At 43.9% G+C, this 20,258-nt stretch overlaps 2 protein-coding genes across 2 annotated transcripts; both read right to left on the bottom strand.

Annotated features, from left to right (window-relative positions):
* Nucleotides 1-11: 11 nt before the first annotated feature.
* On the bottom strand, nt 12-1,812 carry LOC149290476 (uncharacterized; the record flags this gene model as incomplete). Its single annotated transcript, XM_089489342.1, has 2 exons — nt 12-98; nt 654-1,812. A coding segment is annotated over one exon (1,074 nt), but the record flags the coding sequence as incomplete, so codon positions are not given.
* LOC149290475 (uncharacterized) lies at nt 1,749-9,029 on the bottom strand. The gene is made up of 3 exons (XM_089489197.1): nt 8,755-9,029; nt 6,288-6,408; nt 1,749-2,616 (listed from the first exon to the last, which is right to left on the bottom strand). The coding sequence occupies exons 1-3, from the start codon at nt 8,827-8,829 to the stop codon at nt 1,973-1,975; spliced, it is 840 nt and encodes a 279-aa protein (XP_089345323.1). The 5' UTR covers nt 8,830-9,029; the 3' UTR covers nt 1,749-1,972.
* Between the last annotated feature and the right edge of the window lie 11,229 nt (nt 9,030-20,258).

Genomic DNA, 20,258 nt, shown 5'->3' with positions numbered 1-20,258 from the left:
GCCCCTTCTGATCATGCACAGGGATCACCAGGGCCTTACTGCTGCTGCTGTTCATTCTGCTGGCGGCCTGTTCTTATAACTGGGAATGGAGCTGAGGGCTGAGGAGAGAAGAAGGTGTCAGTTTTGTGCAAATTCAGAACTTCTGTGCATCAAAGAGTCCAATGTGTTGAAATAGCAAAGAACTTTATTGAAAACACATAGTCAGAAATTCAGTGTTTAAGCCAGAACTGCCCTCCCCAAGCCAAAGGATATATTGAAACCCAAAACCAAAAACTCCACCTTCTACCAAACCTAGCCCCCACCTACAATCCCCACCATCCATCCCCCACTATTAACCAGCCCCACTTTGCCATCCTTCTCACACGCACAATCTCTCCCTGCCCCAGACATTTGAAGAAGCTAGCTCCCTTTCTGTTACTACCGGTCCCCAACTTTCTTCAGCCAACATCCCACAAATTCTGAATGCTATCATTGGTATTCTAGCTAGCTCCAACAAATCCCAGCCCCCCGTCTAACTAACCTAAACCATGACCCATAATCCCCAGCCAAATTTATAACCCAAAGCAATTATCTATACTAGTAGCAATTAAAACCTAAACTTAACAAAACATAACTTTAAAATATAAACAGACATATGGACAGACAAACCGTACATATAAAATCATAAGGGCCGTTTCTTAGAACCAGTGGATTGAAAAAACATTTTTGTATTCCTTCGTTACAAAAAATAATGTTGGTTCACTGCTTGGATTTGTGTGGCTTCTCTCCTGTGTGGATTCTCTGGTGTGTCAGTAGGGTTGACTGCCGAGAAAAACAGTTCCCACAATGCTGGCATTTGTATGGCTTCTCTCCTGTGTGGATTCTCTGGTGTGTCAATAGGGTTGACAGCTGAGAAAAACAGTTCCCACAATGCTGGCATTTGTATGGCTTCTCTCCTGTGTGGACTCTCTGGTGTGTCAGTAGGGTTGACAGCTGAGAAAAACAGTTCCCACAATGCTGGCATTTGTATGGCTTCTCTCCTGTGTGGATTCTCTGGTGTGTCAGTAGGGTTGACAGCTGAGAAAAACAGTTCCCACAATGCTGGCATTTGTATGGCTTCTCTCCTGTGTGGATTCTCTGGTGTGTTAGTAGGGTTGACAGCTGAGAAAAACAGTTCCCACAATGCTGGCATTTGTATGGCTTCTCTCCTGTGTGGATTCTCTGGTGTGTCAGTAGGGTTGACTGGTGAGAAAAACAGTTCCCACAATGCTGGCATTTGTATGGCTTTTCTCCTGTGTGGATTCTCTGGTGTGTCAGTAGGGTTGACAGCTGAGAAAAACAGTTCCCACAATGCTGGCATTCGTATGGCTTCTCTCCTGTGTGGATTCTCTGGTGTGTCAGTAGGGTTGACTGGTGAGAAAAACAGTTCCCACAATGCTGGCATTTGTATGGCTTCTCTCCTGTGTGGATTCTCTGGTGTGTCAGTAGGGTTGACAGCTGAGAAAAACAGTTCCCACAATGCTGGCATTCGTATGGCTTCTCTCCTGTGTGGATTCTCTGGTGTGTCAGTAGGGTTGACTGGTGAGAAAAACAGTTCCCACAATGCTGGCATTTGTATGGCTTCTCTCCTGTGTGGACTCTCTGGTGTGTCAGTAGGGCTGACAGCTGAGAAAAACAGTTCCCACAATGCTGGCATTTGTATGGCTTTTCTCCTGTGTGGACTCTCTGATGTCTCACTAAGTCTCCCTTCAAAGAGAAACATTTCTCACAATGCTGGCATTTGTATGGCTTCTCTCCCGTGTGGATTCTCTGGTGTGTCAGTAGGGCAATTATCTATACTATTGGCAATTAAAACCTAAACTTAACAAAATCCAAATTGAAAACATAGAGACATATTTACAGACAAATTTTACAAATAAGATCACAAGGGCCTTTTCTTTGCACTGCTGGATTGAAAATATATTTGTTGTATTCGTTATTGACAAATATAATGTTAGGATTTGTGTGGCTTCTCTCCTGTGTGGACTCTCTGATGTTTCACTAGGTGTGACTTCTGAGAAAAACATTTTCCACAATGGTGGCATTTGTATGGCTTCTCTCCTCTGTGGACTCTCTGATGTGCCACTAGGTGTGACTTCTGAGGAAAACATTTCCTACAGCGCTGGCATTTGTATGGCTTCTCTCCTGTGTGGACTCTCTGATGTTTCACTAGGTCTGACTTTGAAGAAAAACATTTACCACAATGCTGGCATTTGTATGGCTTCTCTCCTGTGTGGACTCTCTGATGTCTCACTAGGATTGACTTCTGAGAAAAACCTTTCCCACAATGCTGGCATTTGTATGGCTTCTCTCCTGTGTGGATTCTCTGGTGTGTTAGTAGGTGGGACTTTTGAGAAAAACATTTCCCACAATGCTGGCATTTGTATGGCTTCTCCCCTGTGTGGACTCTCTGATGTGTCACTAAGTTTGACTTCAAATAAAAACATTTCCCACAATGGTGGCATTTGCATGGCTTCTCTCCGGTGTGGACTCTCTGATGCCTGACAAGGATCGACTTGTAAGCAAAATGTTTCCCACAATGCTGGCAGTTGTATGGCTTCTCTGATGTGTGGACTCTCTCATGACTGACAAGTTCTTCTGTAAAGAAGGATAATGACAGATAATACTGAATATCAGATTTAAGAGAGGAACGTTTTAGCCCAAGCCCACCTCTCTATGAGGTGAAGAAACCCAAATATCAGTGTTTGGTAATATGCAAGAATCAATGTATATATAGATGGAATAAAGTATGAGAGTGAACCAAAGTACACATTTTAGAATAGAGGCCTCTGGGAGAGTGGAATGCAGAAGGGGGGCAGATGTGAAGTTGTTCAAGGTGAAGCATTTGTCCAAGCACTTAAAGACAACAAAGAGCATTAGGAAAAGACTGATATAGAATGTAATTTCACTGGCAGAGGTTCCTCTGAGTGCCACCATATCTGATAAGGGGCAATGGGGTGTAGCCAAAGGTATTTTAAAGTATATTTAAATGTATTCATGTATCTAAACTATGATTGTTGGAAATGTATATGTTTGGAGTGTGAAGTGCCCAATAAAGTGATGAAGATGAGTTTTCATTGTTTGTTTTCCTATAAAGGTAGCCATTTTCTTTGGCTCTGGGCCTCAGTTTTGTTAGAATGGGAATTCTACTGAGGACAGCTAGCTTTGAATAAATCTGAATTGTTAACAAAATCTGGCTCCTCTGCCTTACTCTATTCTGTCACAACCTTTTAAAGCCTATCATCCACAACACCTATTTGATATTAAATTAATAAAGTTGGAGTGGGTGACCTGAGCAATGCCCTGCTGCTTATGCCCCTAAATACATGGAACGATTGTATCCTTACTCATATGAGCTAGCAAAGAAGAGACTGGATGGGGACTGCCTTGAGGGAGTCAGTGGAAGCTGATAGTCAAAGAGCTGTTGAAAAAATATTCCATTAAACATGAGTAAAAATATTTTGATTGACAGGTGGCATCATTTCCTGTGAGACTGCCATAGATTCTTAAGTCAGAGCACATGGCATGATGCAAGCTAACTGCAGAGGATGCTTCATGCTGTGTGGCACCAGGAGATGAATCACAGCCAATACAGTATACTCCTCACATGTGAATTGCTGTGTATAGGATTGGATTGGAGTTGTATATACAAGAGATGGCGAGCATGATGGAAGTCAGAGAGGAGAGCTTGCAAATACTTTTATTATTTTGCAACTCAAGATAGAGAACTCCCAAAGATTCAGATGAAATCAACTGTGTCTGTGACTTATTTTTAAGTGTGAAAAGTAGTCAGTGCATTGCCAAAACCTGTACCTGGAATTTTTTTTCCATACTTTGCTAAGTTGAGCTGCATCTGGGAGCATCATGTCTTGTTGCAGACAGACTCTCTGTTGGTTTACATTGCTAAACATCTCACTACACTCACCAGCTCCACTTGCCTTGGGAGTTACTGACTTCTCTCCCCATTGTGGACCCTCAGCAATTGGAATCAAGTTCTGTCTAGGTTATGTATTACCATTAGCAAAGCCTAACATCTATTCACCACTCCCACCTTTGTTACCTAGTTCTTGTGTGTGCGTGTGAACACTTATATGTGTGTGCAAGCGTGTACAGTGCACCTATGTCACATGCGGGCACGCCTTGGGTGGATTTCAGCATACACTAAAAGCCACACTAGGAAAAAGGGAGGTGTGCCCCATAAGGGTTAATGGCGCCTGTGACTGTGCCGGGCACGGACATTCCACTGCGCGGAGCACCATTCATGTAAACAGGGCTTGAGAATACACTGAGTTCCCCTAATGCCGGGGGGGGGGGGGGGGCGGAACGGGATGACTCCCGAGGCCACTGTTGCCTCAATCTCTCCTTTGAGCTAAATATGAAATTCCCCTAAAAGCATAGCACTTGGGAGTGTCCTCCCCAGACTCCAGCATTTCGGGTAACAAAGAGCCTCTGGAATCAACCATGGAGCTAAGGAAGCTCAGGTTGGAAAAGAAACATTAGAGAAAAAGGAATTTTTCTGTTGCCTTTTCCTCTATTCATAGACATTGCTCATAATTTCTAAATGGAACCCCTTAATATGTTTGAAAACAAGGACTTGAGCCGGTTCTCACCAGTTCAGTTCTTAAAATCTGTCAGGTTGGTGGCTGCCTCCCAATCCCCAAGGCCTCTCTCCTGGCCCTTCCCAGAGGTCCCTTCCTCTCCGCACAGAGCTAGGCGATCCTGGCTTTGCTCCTGCCTTCCCCTCCTGGCTCCCATAGCCTGATCCCCTTCCCTTTCTCCCTCTGCTCCCCAACCTTCCCTCTTGCCATCTGCACTGCTTCAGCATCTCATATTCAGCTTCCCTGCCTTTCAATTTTTCACTTTCTCTCCGTCTCTCTATCACAGACACATACCCACAGAGTGTGATTCAAAAAAAGGATACTTTGAGGCTCATTGGTTGATAATGGCAGGATAAGCAATATACAAATAACTAATTGGCAAAGGCAGAGCAAGGGGGCTGGGACTTGGACTCCAATTTTGGTGAGGGTCAAGCACCAGGGAGCAGCCTTAAAACATTATAAGATAGGAATGGACTACTGATGGGGTTTGGAGGAGACCTCAGGGGCAACCCCACATTGTATTGCCTGGGGGAGGTGAGTGAAATAATATTTTGCCCCTCAACATCCCACAGCATCCCTTTGGGGAAATGGAGGCCATTTTGCCACTTTTGGGCCCTCTCTGAGCCATTGCAGACCCAAGGGAGGTCTTTCCCCCAAGAAGACTCTCCAGAGCCTTTAAAGGATGGAAGAGGGGCCAAAAGAGGTAGGAAACTTGCCCAGGGATGTGCTGAGTACCATTTGGGTGAGAAAAGCATTAATCTCTATGGCTTTTCCCCACAAAATCCTATAATAGGCAGTTTAGGATGGAGTATTTAGAATTCTTAGAAACTGGAGAGCAATAGTGCCTCAGTGAACTACAGATTCAAATATTCTACAGGATGTTGCTATCACAATTAAACTAGGCTTGAAAGGGATCTAGGACTCCTAGTAGATCGCAAGTTGAACATGGGCCAACAGTGTGATGAGGCAGCTACAAAGGCCCATGTGATTCTAGGCTGCATCAATACAGGAATAGTTTCTAGATCAAGGGAAGTAATGGTGCCACTTTATTCTGCTTTGGTCAGGCCTCCCTTGGAATAATCCTGTGTCCAGTTCTGGGCCCCACAATTCAAAAAGGATGTTGACAAATTGGAGCATGTCCAAAGGAGGCCAACCAAAGTGGTGAAGGGTATGAAAGCCATCAAGCTCTATGAGGAGCAGCTTAGAAAGCTGGTTATGTTTATCCTGGAGAAAAGAAAATAAAGAGTGGATATGATAGCCATGTTTAAATATTTGAAAGGGTGTCATGTTGCGCAAGCAGCAGGCTTGCTTTTTGCTGCTACAGAGAAAAGGAGACACTACAATGGATGCAAGACACAGGGAAAGAGGTTCCACCAAAATAGTAGGAGGAACTTCATGACAGTAAGAGCTCTTTGACAGTGGAATATACTCCCTTAGAGTTTGATGGAGTCCTCTTCTTTGGAGGTCTTTAAAGAGAGGCTGGATGGCCATCTCTTGGGGGTGATTTGAATGTGTATTCCAGCATGGCAGAAGGGGGTTGAACTGGATGGCCCTTGTGGTCTATTCCAACTCTATGATTCTATTATTCTAGTGGAACCAAAGCAACATGATAATATAGTATGAAAGGACCCTCAGTCTTTATAGAACGAGCAACGGATTCAGGTTCCTTACCTACAGAAACCACATTTTCATAATTGTCCATCATTACATAATTGTACATCAGTCTCTGTTTCTTGGTCAACAGTTTCCATTCATCCTCTGAGAAATATACTGCCACATCCGCAAAGGTCACCTGAAATAGAAAATAGCCCTCATCCAGAGAGTGACTAAGCAAAAGGGGAGGAAAGCACATGGTGCATCCAAATATTATTTCATCACTTCAGAATTCAGTCCAGGAAATAAAGTTTAAATTCTGTTAGCAAGCAAAAAGCTACTGCCTTTCCCCCCTTTTTTTATTGTGGTAATACATCTTTTTTTTTTTTTTTTTACAAAGCTTGCATGTTTACAACAAGATAAATAAAAACATATATCAACAAGCTATAAATCTGTTAGGCTTATTCCTGATAACTCTCCACAAGAAACTGTATAATTTTATCTTTTAATACAACATCTTATTCCCCTATCTCTAGGTATGAATAGAAAGGTTTTGTTTCTTGTACCTCTCCTTACTGAGCAGCGGCTAAATAAAGTCTTACAGCTTCCCAATCCTTTCCCCATTTAACCATATCCTTCTTGTTTATTAATGCTGTTAATCTGTCTAGATCTTTCAATTCTTGAATTTCGTTTTGCCAAGTCTCCATTTGTGGGATTATTATAGGTAATTTCCAGTTCTTTGCTATTATCCTTCTGGCAGCCGATATTAAGTATAATAATATTTCCCAATATTTCCTTTCTTCCTCTGGGTCTAGTAATGAGGTCTTGCTTAACAGATATATTTCTGGTCCAAACTCAAAATCAATTTTTAATATTAACTTTATTTCCAAATGAATCTTCACCCAAAAAGACTTTATATATGTGCTTTGCCACCACATATGTAAATATGTACCCATTTCTTTTTGGCATCTCCAACACCGGTTATCCTTTAATTTATAATTTTTTCTAGTGAGTATGGTGTTTGATACCATCTATTTACAACTTTCAAATAAATTTCTTTTATTTTTTGTGCTACAGTAATTATTTTGTTTTTAATCTAGCTTCTTCCCATTTTTCCAAATCTAAATTGTATCCCAATTCTTGTGCCCATTTTGTCATAGAATCATTAATTTCCACTTCTTCAAGGGATCTTTTCAGTAAGATGTTATATATTTTACATAATATATTTTTTCATCTTCTTTCATTAATATTCATTATATTCTTTCTCAAAACCAAATAAACTCTTATCCTTTGTAAATCTGGCTTGGTAAACCTATTGTGACAAGGTCTTATCATGCATATGATGAATTGGGCACCAGGCCATGAAGGTTCATGTTGCCAATCTCTTACTTTTAGTTGGTTTCAAGGTGCTACAAGATTCCTTTGCAGACTGTTGGGCATGCTTTGATGGTGAATTCCTGCATGGCAGGGGGTTGGACTTGATGGCCCTTGTCGTCTCTTCCAACTCTACGATTCTATGATTCCTTCTTTAAGTTGGATATAATTCAACCAATTCATATGGCCTAGTTTAGTTATGATTTCTTCCTTTAATCTTAATATAACATTTCCTTCATTATCATGAGTTCATATTTCTCTGTACCTTATCCATTTCTGATCTTTTCCCCATTGGCCTAAAAAAGCCTCCTGTGGGGAAACCCAAAGTGAAAGTCCAATGTAAAACATTTTTTCACAGTTAGCCAGTTATTAATGAAAGGTTTCCTCAATAGATATCCATTAAAGACTTTGTCCCGTTTGTGCCCATCATACCCATCATACATATGCAAAAAAGGTACTGCCTTTGAGATCCAGTTTGTCTCAGATATTTTCAACATAATATACAATATAATGAACAGTATAATTTAGGCCATGGCTGGGATATTGAGGATGGATTAGGATACTGACATTCCCAACACATATAGAACATTTAGCCACAAGAGAATTATGGTGCATATAGCCATTTCTTGCCAAATTTTGGAGGCAAATGTCATTTTTAAAAAACAGTTCTGGGGAGCACTCTGGACTTGAGGGCCACTGGGCCCACCCCCAATTTAGATCCAGAGATGGTCTCCCATATCCCCAACATTGCACAGAAAGGAAAAGCAATGCACATGTGGACAAGCAACACCAGAAGGTGGTGAGGATGGCCAAGGTTGTTTATGAGGAAGATCAAACATACTAGGAAGGGCACAGCAGTTTGCTTTTGCCTCAGCCTCCCGGCAAGGGAAGACCCTGGCAATCTATCTCCTCTCCTATCCCCCCTTTTGAGTTGAAGGGGTCCATACACCTTGGAAGTCATTTTGCAGCAATCCAAGAGAGCTGAGGAAAAGGGGGAAAGTGGGAGGAGGAGAAAGGAACGGGACATTTTTGAAAGCCTCTGAAAAAGTGGGGTGATAGAGGATTAACCAGGACTTTCTCTGCCAAACTGGGACAATATGTTCTCCACTTGCTTTCATGAGCTGGCCTAGCAGTGACACAAATGAAATTAATAGTCAGGATGGCGACTCACCAAAGAGTTGTTGTACTTCGACTGTCTCTTTCTCTTGGAGCCCAACTCCCTCCGCTTGGCCTCTGTGTTGGCCATTAGGTGGAAAGGGGTCCTGGTGGCCCTGCACCTGGGTCTCTTCCAGTAAAATATGCCCCAACGCTGTGTACAAAGAGACCGAGATGAAGTTCCTGAGAAAAGAGACTAGGGTTAGTGCTTGGTTTGTCAAGAAACCCTGCATCACTCAAAGACACAGAGAACAGCATGCTGCTAGTGAAATACACAGGTGACATATGCCTCCTTTGGGCCAATGCAGAGGTGGATATCCCCTTCCTCCCTCTTCACCAAACAAAGACCTCTGGACCTAGCATAGATTCACTGCAGCTCCCCTACACAACAGATACTCCATGTTAAAACGCTTTTAACGTTGCTATGTTGCGCAGCACGTGAGGCAACACGTTAACTTATGGCACCAGATTCTTCACCTTGACTGTAGTCAGTAGCTTGTGAGCTGAAGAAACACCTGTCGCTTTCTCAGTGAGCAAAGAGACACAGTAATCTTCTCTCAGATGAGGCTTTTATTCATATAAGAAGTTCCACTGTGTGCAACACTATATACATCGACACCCTCCACCATCCACACCAGTAACAACCCACTCTGAGGCACACACTGTCTGACTCTTCCTCAGTGACAGTTGAGAATGACAGTTGACAGTTGCATCAACATTCCAGTGATGCTCTGTTTAAATGCTGACACATCTAACTGCCACTAGAGCTGTAAATCACTTCCACAACAGCTCCATCTAGTGGCCACATGCCTGTCATTTCCTCAGACCTGTTCACCATGGTCCTGACACTCCATGCCTTGTGAGAGTGGAGGGGGGGTCAGGGGAAGGGGAATTGGAGAGGACCCTGGCTATGTCCCTGTAGCTAGATGTGAAATGAGCGCATCATCTGCTGAAACCTCCTGACCTCCCCAGTGGCCTCAGAGGAGAATGCCTTCCTTTGGCTTCTGGCTAGAGAAACACAGCTGGAGGCTTCTCCAATGCCTCGCACCCAACACTCTCATCAGGCATGGAATGAACATGGAGCATGGCTTCCACAATTCCCATGTTTCATTTTGTATTCTTTCTAATTTCACATCTATTTTAAACCTCTCCCTCATTTGATGATAAAGATACCAGTGACAATCTAGGCCAGATTCTTTAGGTTCTTCTTGTGTTTTGATCTCTAGTTTTCCGTGTGATTCTTTCAGTACATCCTTGTATCTTAACCATTTAGTTTTCTGGATGCATTTCCTCCCGAAAAGAGCCTCATGCGGCAAACACCATAAAGGTATTTTTGGACATATTCTACACTTGTTTTCCCCCAGATCTTCAATAGAGCTTTTCGTATGAAATGATTTCTGCTTTCTTTATGAACTTTCTCTTTGCCGTAAATTAGGTATCCATGCCACCCAAATCTCAAATGTTCACCCTCCAGACATAACAACTGTTCATTCTCTAACAAAACCTCTAACAAGCAGCATAATAAAGTTTTAAGTTTGGTAAACCCAGCCCTCCTCTACTTTTGTCATCACAAAGTATTTTCGTTTTTATCCTGGCTCTTTTTTAATTCCAAATAAATTTTGATGTTTCCTTTTGCCATAGATTCAATGGTTTTTCATTCTGGATGATGGGTATCGCTTGAAACAGAAACAGTATTTCAGGAAGGAAACTCATTTGGATCAGTGATATTTTTCCTAATAGCGATAAGTGTAATTTCCCCATTTTTCTAGGTCTTTTCTGATTTCCTTCCATGTGTCTCATAGTTATTCTGAAATAGATCTGAATTTTATTTGTTAAATTTATTCCTAGATATTTAACATCCTTTCCCACTTTAAATCCACTAATTTCTTCCAGGATTTGTTCTTCCTTTTTCCCATATTTTTTGTTATTAATGTTGTTTTTTCTCTTTTAGTCCTGAAACATATTTGAATTCCACTATTACATCCATTAATTGTCTTGTTCTCTTTTCTGGGTTCTCCAGGGAATACAAATGTCGTCTGAGAAGACTCTCATTTTAAGAAATCTTAAATTCTTCTGGTTTTTATAGTTAACAATTAGTTTGGCTCTTTGATCTTTATACATTGCCTTTTTCCATCTTAAATAAGAAGCTCCTATTTCGATTTTTTCAAGTGTCACAAATAACATATCCCATCCTATGTTATCAAAGGCCTTTTCTAAATCAACAAAGATAAGAGCAAGCTTTTTTTCGCTGTGCCTTTCAAAATATTCAAGTATAATTAAGATGTTTCCTATTTTATCACTGAGTTGTCTGTGAGGAAGAAATCCTGATTTGTCCTTATGAATCCAGTCTTTAAGAACTTTTTTGAGTCTATCGGCTAAAAGCTTGTTTCCATGTTTCAGGATAATGGTTTTCTTTGATGGCATTTATCATTAATTTGAGTGATTGACCCTCAAATACTTTATAATAACTGGCGGTGAAGCCATCAGTCCTGGTGTTTTCCCTTTTTAAACATTTTCTTATTACTTAGATGATTTCTGTTGTTGTTATCGGTCCATTTAATATATTTCTTTGTTGGTCTGAAAGTGGCTTTAAGTTAGCTTCTTTCCAAAAACTCCTCTATTTTGGCTCTAGACGTTTGAGATTCTTTATAGAATTTAGCATAGAATACTTGGAAGTTCTTCTTAATTTTATTTTGGCCAGATGTTAATGTCGAATCTTTATTTATGTCCGAAATTATGTTTCTTTCTTTTAACTTCCTTAAAAGGAGGAGGAGGTCCACAGGGCTGAGAGAGGGAAGGCAATGGGGAAAAGGTCAGTGCCAATGGCCATGGAGGGAAGAAGGTGGCAATACCTAGGAAACTCCTCTGAGTCCCAGCCATTCTAGGAATGAGTGGCAGGAGTGAGTCCAGGGGGCTGAGGGGGTCTCCTTTCCCAAAGGGGGAGGCAAGGACCGGTGGACCCTCCCCAGCTAGGGCCCAAAGGGAGGGTCTCTTTCCCACCTCTCTCTCCCAGCCCCCAAAGCCCAGCCTCCCCACTGGCCCTGAGTCCCCTGCCTCCCCTTCCTCAGACCCCCACAGCCCCCTTCCTTCCTTCCACCTTCCTTCCTTCCTTCCTTTGCCCCAAAATGGAAGGTCAGAGTTCTGTTCAACTGATGAGGCCTCAGAGAAGGTTCCGGAACATTATTCCCCACAGTCACAAGCAGCACAAAATGACTGCCTCTGACTCAGCGCTTGGCAGTTTTCAGTTTGAGGCATTCAGGGAAACCAAAATAGAGGATGAAAGGGCCCCAAAGTCAGAAGGGACCCCAAACAGGATTTCCAAACCTTAACCACATCTAAACATTTCCCTGATGCTATTGAAAGGAGGAACCTGATCCCCTCCTTAATTACAATCAATAGTGAAAGATATTGATATTAATATTAAGAGAGCCCATCGTCCACAACCCAGCTCAGGTCTTGACCGCTCAGGGAGGCCAGTCCAGCTGCAGGTGGCCCTCTGTCCGTCCGTCCGTCCATCTTCCTTTCCTTCTGCATTCCTCCTCTTTTCCCCAGCATCAGCCCCTTTCCCAAGAAGGCTGCATCCGTACTATAGAAATAAGGCACTTTGACACCACTTTAACCACTCAGAGCTATGGAATCCTGGGATTTTACCTTTGGGACACTTAGCCCTCTCTGCCAGAGAGCTCTCATGCCACAACAAACTACAAATCCCAGGATTCCATAGCATGGAGCCAGGAGAGTTAAAGCGGTTTCGAACTGGATTATTTCTGTAGTGCAGATACAGCCTGTCGGTTGTAAAAGGATAGAGGCACCCAAATTGACTTATTATCCTGTTAAAAATAGTTCTGCTTTTTAAAAATATAAGCAGTTTGTTTTTCAGTCTAGTCTTTTTTCTTCTTGTTGTTATTTGTTTGCATCTTTGTATATTACATTCTTGGTCATATGGGATGGTCTGGTCTGGCTCCTTCCTTCTTCCCTGAAAATCTCTCAATATTGAAACTGGAGAGACTTTTAAAACCTACCAAAGGAGCTACTTTTTGCCTTGTTTGGGGAACAAGTCTCTTCTTAGAAGCCAAAGCCCAATGTCTGTGAAGAACAAGGCTTGTATTAAAACTATCATCCTATTTCTGATCGTTTTTAAAACCCATGTTCCCCAGAAGGAGCAGAGCTAAGAAAACCCTCTCAAAAAAGACACACAAAGGGACACACTTTCTTCCTTTTGGCGCAAGGAGCCTGGCCTCCTTCTCTTTCTGGAGCCTCAGGAGAGAAAGAGAAGCCTCTGTTCAACTGAGGCCTCAGAGAAGGTTCCGGAACATTATTCCCCACAGTCACAAGCAGCACAAAATGGCCACCAGAACCCAAGATGGCTACCTCTTCTACACAACTTGGCAGTTGTCAGTTTGAGGCCTTCAGGGAGAGAGAGAGTGTGACTTCTTGCCTAAGGTCACTCAGTGGGTTTCTGTGGCCAAGAGGGCATTTGAACCCTGGTTTCCAGGGTCATAGTCCAATGCTCCAGCAACTAAATCAGGGGCAGGCAACCTGCAGCCCGTGGGCCAAATGCAGCCCAGCAAGGCCTTGGGACCGGCCCCAGCCCGGTCCTGCCACCGATTGCCACCGGGGCCTTTAGCCTCGCGCACAGGGGCAAGGGGGGCAATTGTCTATAGACGCCTCAGAAACATGCATTTATATCAACATTTTTTTAAAAATGAGCAAATTTCCTTGCGTACCCTCCACTTTTTTTTAAAAAAGGGTCCACCATTTGAAAATGTTGTCCAATATTTGTCCCGGTTTATTTATTTATTTAATTTTTTAAAATTTTTTTAATTATTTATTTTTTGGCTTCGGCCCCCCAGTTGTCTGAGGAACAGCAACCCGGCCCCCGGCTCAAAAAGGTTGCCTACCCCTGAACTAAATAAACCACACTGTCTCTTTCTTGAGGCTTTGTAGTTTTTGTGGTGTGCCTCCAAGTCATTGTCTACTTCTGGGGAACCTCTCCTGGGGTTTTCTTGGCAAGAGTTGTTCAGAGGAGGTTTGCCATTGCCTTCCCTGAGGCAGAGAGAGTGTGACTTCTTGCCCAAGGGACCCAGCTGGTTTCATGGAGGAGTGGGGCACTGGACCCTGGCCTCCAGAGTTGTAACCCAACACTCAAACCACTGCACCACACTGTCACCCGTTCCCATGTACAACCTGTGAAATAATTGCAGACTTTTTTCTGTTCCAACTTATGGCAACCCTAAGGCAATCTTATCATGGGGTTTCCTTGGCAAGTTTCTTCAGAGAGGGGTTGCCATTGCCATCTTCTGAGGCTGAGAGAGTGTGACTTGCAAAGGGTCACCTAAGTCCAAAACACACTGCAGCAAAAATCAAATCTGCTTTAACTGCCCTGGCTCAGTGCTAGGGAATTCTGGGAAATGTAATTTTCTGAGACATTGAGCCTTCTCTGTCATAGAGCTCTGCTGCCACAATAAACTCCAGTTCCCAGGATTCCCTAGCACTGGGCCAGGGCAGTGAAAGCGCTCTCAAAATGGACTATTGCTGCCGTGTGTTTTGGACCTTTCTTGGCCGCAAACTGTCCACAGCCTGCAATGCATCTCCTAATTCTGTTGGCAGTCCCTCCCTCCCAACACTTTCTCATTTCCCCCCAAAACCAGCACAAAGCTGGCAGATGGAAAGAGGTTTTAAAGCAGCATTTAAATCTGCCATATTTGTTTTTAAAAGACTAAATGTCCCAAATGCTATTATCAGTTTTGTAGCTATTATTACAGAAAGACATAGAGTGCAAACTCCTCAAGTACCTTTATTTTCTGGAGTGAGATGGGCTTTTCCAACTGACTCACTGTGATGATCTCCGGTGGTCCAAGCAGCCAAACTGCGGCCCTGTAATAATTATTATTATTATTATTATTATTATTATTATTATTTTATACCTCTCTTTTCAGCCAAAAGGCTATTGTTAATTAGACATTTAGACATTATGGCTCTTAGCCCAGCAGACCCTTAAACTCCTTAAATCATGCTGCATTCATCCAGTGAATTATAAAAGGGTTTCCCTTAACCTACACTGGGACCAGTTAAGGAACCTTATTTCTCCTTCTTTACTGATCTTCCAAAGCATCAACCGATCCAAAACACGTGTAAAAGGAGTGTCAAGTAGTAGATACTCCAAGGAGGTATTTATTATAGATAACGAAATATAAGTAAAATGTAAGTAATACAAGATATTAAGAATCTTGCAGGTACAATATTTGTAAGTATATAATATTCAATTCATACAAGCTATTAAAATAATAAATAAACCTAAGTGTCCAATTCTGAGACCAACTTCCAAGATCCACTCTTTAACTCTCTCTCTCGATCTCCAACCGACACAATTCCCCCAACTGTCTCTTGGTCTCTCAGGCCTTATATCTCCTTCTCATGGAAGCTTCCAGAAGAACCTTCATCTTGCTCTCTGATTGGTCAAGAAAGCCTTCCGTAGCAGTGTTGTCATTCTGCGTTTGCATAAACCTCCCTTTACTGCCTGAAGAAGACCTCCATTGACTGGAGCCCAGTCATTACACTTTCCCAAGGCAAGGCTTGCACCTATTTCCCAATGTTGTTCTTGGTGTCTGCCTTCCAGTTGTTTCCAGGTTTTATGGTGACCTTATGGGAGTCTCTGAAGGGGTTTTCTAGGCAGGTTCCTTCAGAGTGGGTTTCCCATGGCCATCCTCTGAGGCTGAGAGAGTGTGACTTGCCCAAGGCTTTAGTTCTTTTGGAAGCCTTTTTTCTTTATCTTCTAGAAGGCAGCTGAAGTGTTGCTTCTTGCTCTGAAGAATGAGAGGAACTTTCTGGCATCCAAAAGACTAACATTATCTGGAGTTATGTCTGATAATATGTATATATAGGATTGCAATACATGCTCATTTATTAAAAGTTTTATAGGGCACCCCATATCATAGAATCTAATAGATATGTCCCTTAATAGCAGTTAACCATATTAAACAGTATACAAAGCAAAAACATGAAACAAACTAGACAAGTTAACTGTTACATGGATTTTTAATTGGTTGACTGGCCAAACCCAAAGGATATTGAACAATGGCTCCTTTTCATCCTGGAGCGAAGTGACCAGTGGGGTTCTGTCCAGGGCCCAGTGCTATTCAACATCTTTATCAATGACTTGGATGACAGAATTGAGGGCATACTTATCAAATTTGCAGATGAAACCAAATTAGGAGAAATAGCTAATACTCCAGAGGACAGGATAAAAATTCAGAATAATAATAATAAAAACTTTATTTTTAGCCTGCCTTTCCTGGGATCAAGGCGGGTTACAGCAGTGAGAAGCACAATACAATCAATAAACAATAAAATTAAAAATACAACAATTACAAAATATAAGAACTATTAAATACAGGTAAGAATTATCCAACTAGCACAGATTTACAAAAACAATGAGGAGAGAGAAGGGGGTTACATTGGAATGTTAGGGGTAGGCCTGCTGGAACAGAAAAGTTTTAAGCCCCTTTTTAAACTGGTCCAGGGAGGTGGCCGAGTGGAGCTCGTCCGGAAGCGAGTTCCAGAGATTGGGGGCCGAGGTAGAGAAGGCCCTCTGAGTGGTGGTAGAATATCTTACCTCTGGGACTTGTAACAATTGCTTCCCAGCAGATCTGAGTGTGCGCGGCGGAATGTATGGGGAGAGGCGGTCCTCCAAGTACCCTGGGCCCAAGCCATATAGGGCTTTATAGGTAATAACCAACACCTTGTATTGTGCCCGGAAGCGAATAGGCAGCCAATGGAGATCTTTCAGAATAGGTGTTATGTGACTGGTCCTGGAAGAGCCAGTGACCAGTTTCGCTGCCATGTTTTGAACCAATTGAAGCTTCCGAGTATGGTACAAGGGTTGCCCCATGTAGAGTGCATTACAGAAATCCAACCGAGAGGTTACCAGAGCATGTACCACTGTTTCAAGGTCCCCCCGGCCCAGGTAGGGTCACAACTGGCGTATCAGCCTAAGCTGATAACAAGTGCTCCTGACTGTCGCATCTACCTGAGATGTAAGATGGAGCGACGAGTCCAGAAGCACCCCCAGATTGCGAACTGAGTCCTTCACGGGGAGTGTGATCCTGTTCAGGAGAGGTGGAAAAACAACCATTCCCGGGCCAGGCGAGCCTATCACGAGCACTTCCGTTTTCTTTGGATTCAAACTGAGTCTGTTTTCCCTCATCCAGCCCATTACCGACTCCAGACAGGCATCCAGAGGAGAGATGCCATCCCTGGTCACTGCAACAGTCGGAGGCACAGATTAGACTATTTGGGTGTCATCAGCGTACTGATAACACCGCGCCCCGTGTCTCCGGATGATCTCTCCCAGCAATTCCATGTAAATGTTAAATAGCATGGGGGACAGAATGGCTCCCTGAGGGACACCAGATGTAATTGCCCTCCTATCGGAGCACACGTCCCCCAGCTGCACCACCTGGGACCGACCCGAGAGGTAGGAACGGAACCACTGGAGCACAGTGCCCCCGATTCCCAGCTCTCTCAGGCGTCCCAGAAGGATACCATGGTCAATGGTATCGAAAGCCATTGAGATGTCTAAGAGCACTAACAGGGACACGCTACCTCTGTCCATGCCCAGACGGAGATCATCGACCAAGGCGACCATGGCAGTCTCCACCCTGTAGCCCTCCCGGAAGCCGGTTTGAAATGGGTCCAGAAAATCAGTATCATCCAAGATCGATTGAAGCTGGATGGCAACCGCCCTCTCGATCACCTTCCCTAAAAATGGCAGTAGCGTTACCGGCCAATAATTACTATGCATCAGAGGGGCAAGGGAGGGCTTCTTTAATAATGGTTTTACAATAGCCGTTTTCCAATTGGATTGAAATTACCCATCCCTGAATGATGTATTTATTATTCGGCGCAACAAAGTGGTTACCACCGATCCCCCCTGAGCCGCTAGCCATGAGGGACAGGGATTGAGAGAGCAGGTCGTCCTCCTAACACTTCTAAGGATCTTGTCCACATCCTCGGTACTTACAGACTCAAAGTGATCCAGTCTAATTGAGTCCATGGAAGCTCTGGAGACCTCTACACTGGTTTCTGACCCAACAATGGCGTCGAGATCAGCCCTCATCCGAGAGGTTTTATCCGCGAATAAGTTATTAAATTGGTCACAGCAGGCCTTGGATGGTTCCAAAATAGGGTTCAGGGAGGAGGGAAGCTGCGTAAGTTACCTCACTACCCTGAACAGATCTGCTGGACGTGACTCCGCAGACGCGATACATGCAGCATAGAACGAGTTCTTTGCTGTGTCTATCGCCACTCCGTAGTCCTTCAAGAGGGAAGCTAGGAGTGCCTTGTCGGCTAAGCGCTGGTGTCTCCGCCATTTACGCTCTAGTCATCGCAGAGCTCGCTTCCTTGCCCGAAGATCTTCCGTATACCAGGGCTTCTTTTTGGAAGCAGGCCTGAGAGGGCACTTGGGAGTGATACTGTGTATAGCCCTGGAGAGATCAGTGTCCCAGATGTTTGTCAGGGCATCAACAGAATCGCTGTCACATCCAACCATATACCCCTCTAGAGCTTCCTGGAACCTTATGGGTTCCATCAGCCTTCGAGGGTGGACCATTCTAATAGGTCCACCACCCCATTCTTGCTTGTGACTGTGGGGAATATTGTTCCGGAACCTTCTCTGAGGCCCCAGTTGAACAGAGGCTTCTCTTTCTCTCCTGAGGCTCCAGAGTCAGAAGGAGGCCAGGCTCCTTGGGCCAAAAGGAAGGAAGTGTGTCTCTTTGTGTGCCTTTTGTGTCTCTTTTCTGAGAGGGTTTTCTTATTACAAAGCTCTGCTCCTTCTGGGGAACATGGGTTTTAAAAGGAATCAGAAATGGGGAGGAGAGTTTTAATACAAGCCTTATTCTTATTTTTCTTCACAAACATCAGGCTTTGACTACTATCTCTGTTTTTATTAACTGTTTAAATAACTGTCCAGTAATTTAATAGTATTTTATTTTGGATGGGAGTGTTAGGTTTAGGGTTTGGGAGATCATGAAACATGTTTTTATTGTATTGTATGGATATTTTTTATTTTAAACTGCTGAAAGGTGGCCATTCTTGTGTAGTAATTGTCTTGTGATTAACTCCCACAACAGCCTTGTAAGGTAGGCTTCATAGGCTCCTAGGGCTGGAAGGGAGCCCCAAGGGCCAAACAGTCAGCCCCATTCTGCCCTCCAAGTCCTCTGAAGAGATGGCCATCCAGTCAGAGGCTCCTCCAATGCTCTTTGAGGCAGCATCTCCCACAGATTTGCTCAAAGGTCATGGGGCCTACAGTCCCATGGGAACCAGTTATTTCCACCCCACTTTGGGAAAGGAAACCCCCCTCAGTCCCCTGGACTATTTACTACCAGGAGTTACTATTGAGAGGGACATAATAATGCTTTCTGCTGCTGTACATGGCTTTGCAAAAGAATCAGTGGTTACAGTAGACTGATAGAATGAGCTACAGAGTAAAGTGCAGATGGGCGAATGGCCCCCTACCCTTTTTTACTGCGGCACGTACTCACTTATCACCCCCTCCTTTCTGTAGAGAACTCCGAATACAATGGCCTGTGTCTTAGCAGTGGCCTTGGAAGAGAACAGGATCAGTCTAGCTAAGTATCTCTGTACATTCCAGGCTCCAAGCAGATGTAATGCCAAGAAGAAAATACAGGACCGTTGAGTGAACAGTGAACGCAACCAATCGCTTGTTGTTTAGAAAACAGCCCTCTGCGAAGGGCATAAAAGGGGGGTGACAAGAAGCCATCAGTGCTGCAGCCTTGGTGACGCCTACTTTGGTGTGCTGCTGCCCTGTGCAGAAAATAAAGCATTTTTATTCTAGCCAGTTCGGTCTCGTTGACTCTGCTTGTCCTCTGGCAGGCCACGGGCCTTCGGGTTTGTGGGTTTGGGGTCACCCGCTACATTTTCTGGGGGCTGGTCTGGGATCCCCCCCCCCCGCCGTTTTGGAGGACGGAGTCAGGGAAGAGGGCATTAGCCCTGCCACTCTGACACGACCCCGGCGGACGACGGGACTTCTGTGCGACGAGAGGGGCCCCTACTGATGACCGTTGGCAGTCGTCGCGCCGTCCGACGTGGCTGTCCCAGTGTTAGGTGCCGAACCAGGTGGCTAGGATAACTGCTGTGGGACGACCGGTGCACCGGAGGAGGAGGAGGCAAGTATGAAAACAAGAGAAATGTGTTAATCAAATGTGGGAGGCTTTTGTGTGCAGTGTGCATGACCTATGAGGCTGGTACGGTTTCTGCCACTTGCCGTGATCGTCTGGGGGCACAGGCTACCAGTCTGAGTGTTCAAGTGGTTACTTCCCCCATTTTCCTTAAGTAACCACAAATTCCCTGTCAACCCTTGTGTGAATGGTGATTTATGTACTGCGGTTGGGAATAAAGAAAAGGAAAGGAAAGTCTAGGCTATAAAAGTCGGTCTAGGTGAGGGTGATCCGAGACCCTAGTTACCGCAATGGATATAAAGATAGGTTGTAACCTAAGGGA

The sequence above is a fragment of the Sceloporus occidentalis genome, unplaced genomic scaffold, assembly GCF_023333645.1.
Source record: "Sceloporus occidentalis isolate IW3139 unplaced genomic scaffold, rSceOcc1.0.p SCAF_39, whole genome shotgun sequence".
In the NCBI taxonomy this organism is placed as follows: Eukaryota; Metazoa; Chordata; class Lepidosauria; order Squamata; family Phrynosomatidae; genus Sceloporus; species Sceloporus occidentalis.
The sequence above is the reverse complement of the archived record's forward strand: the minus strand, read 5'-3'. Positions and strand labels throughout refer to the sequence as shown.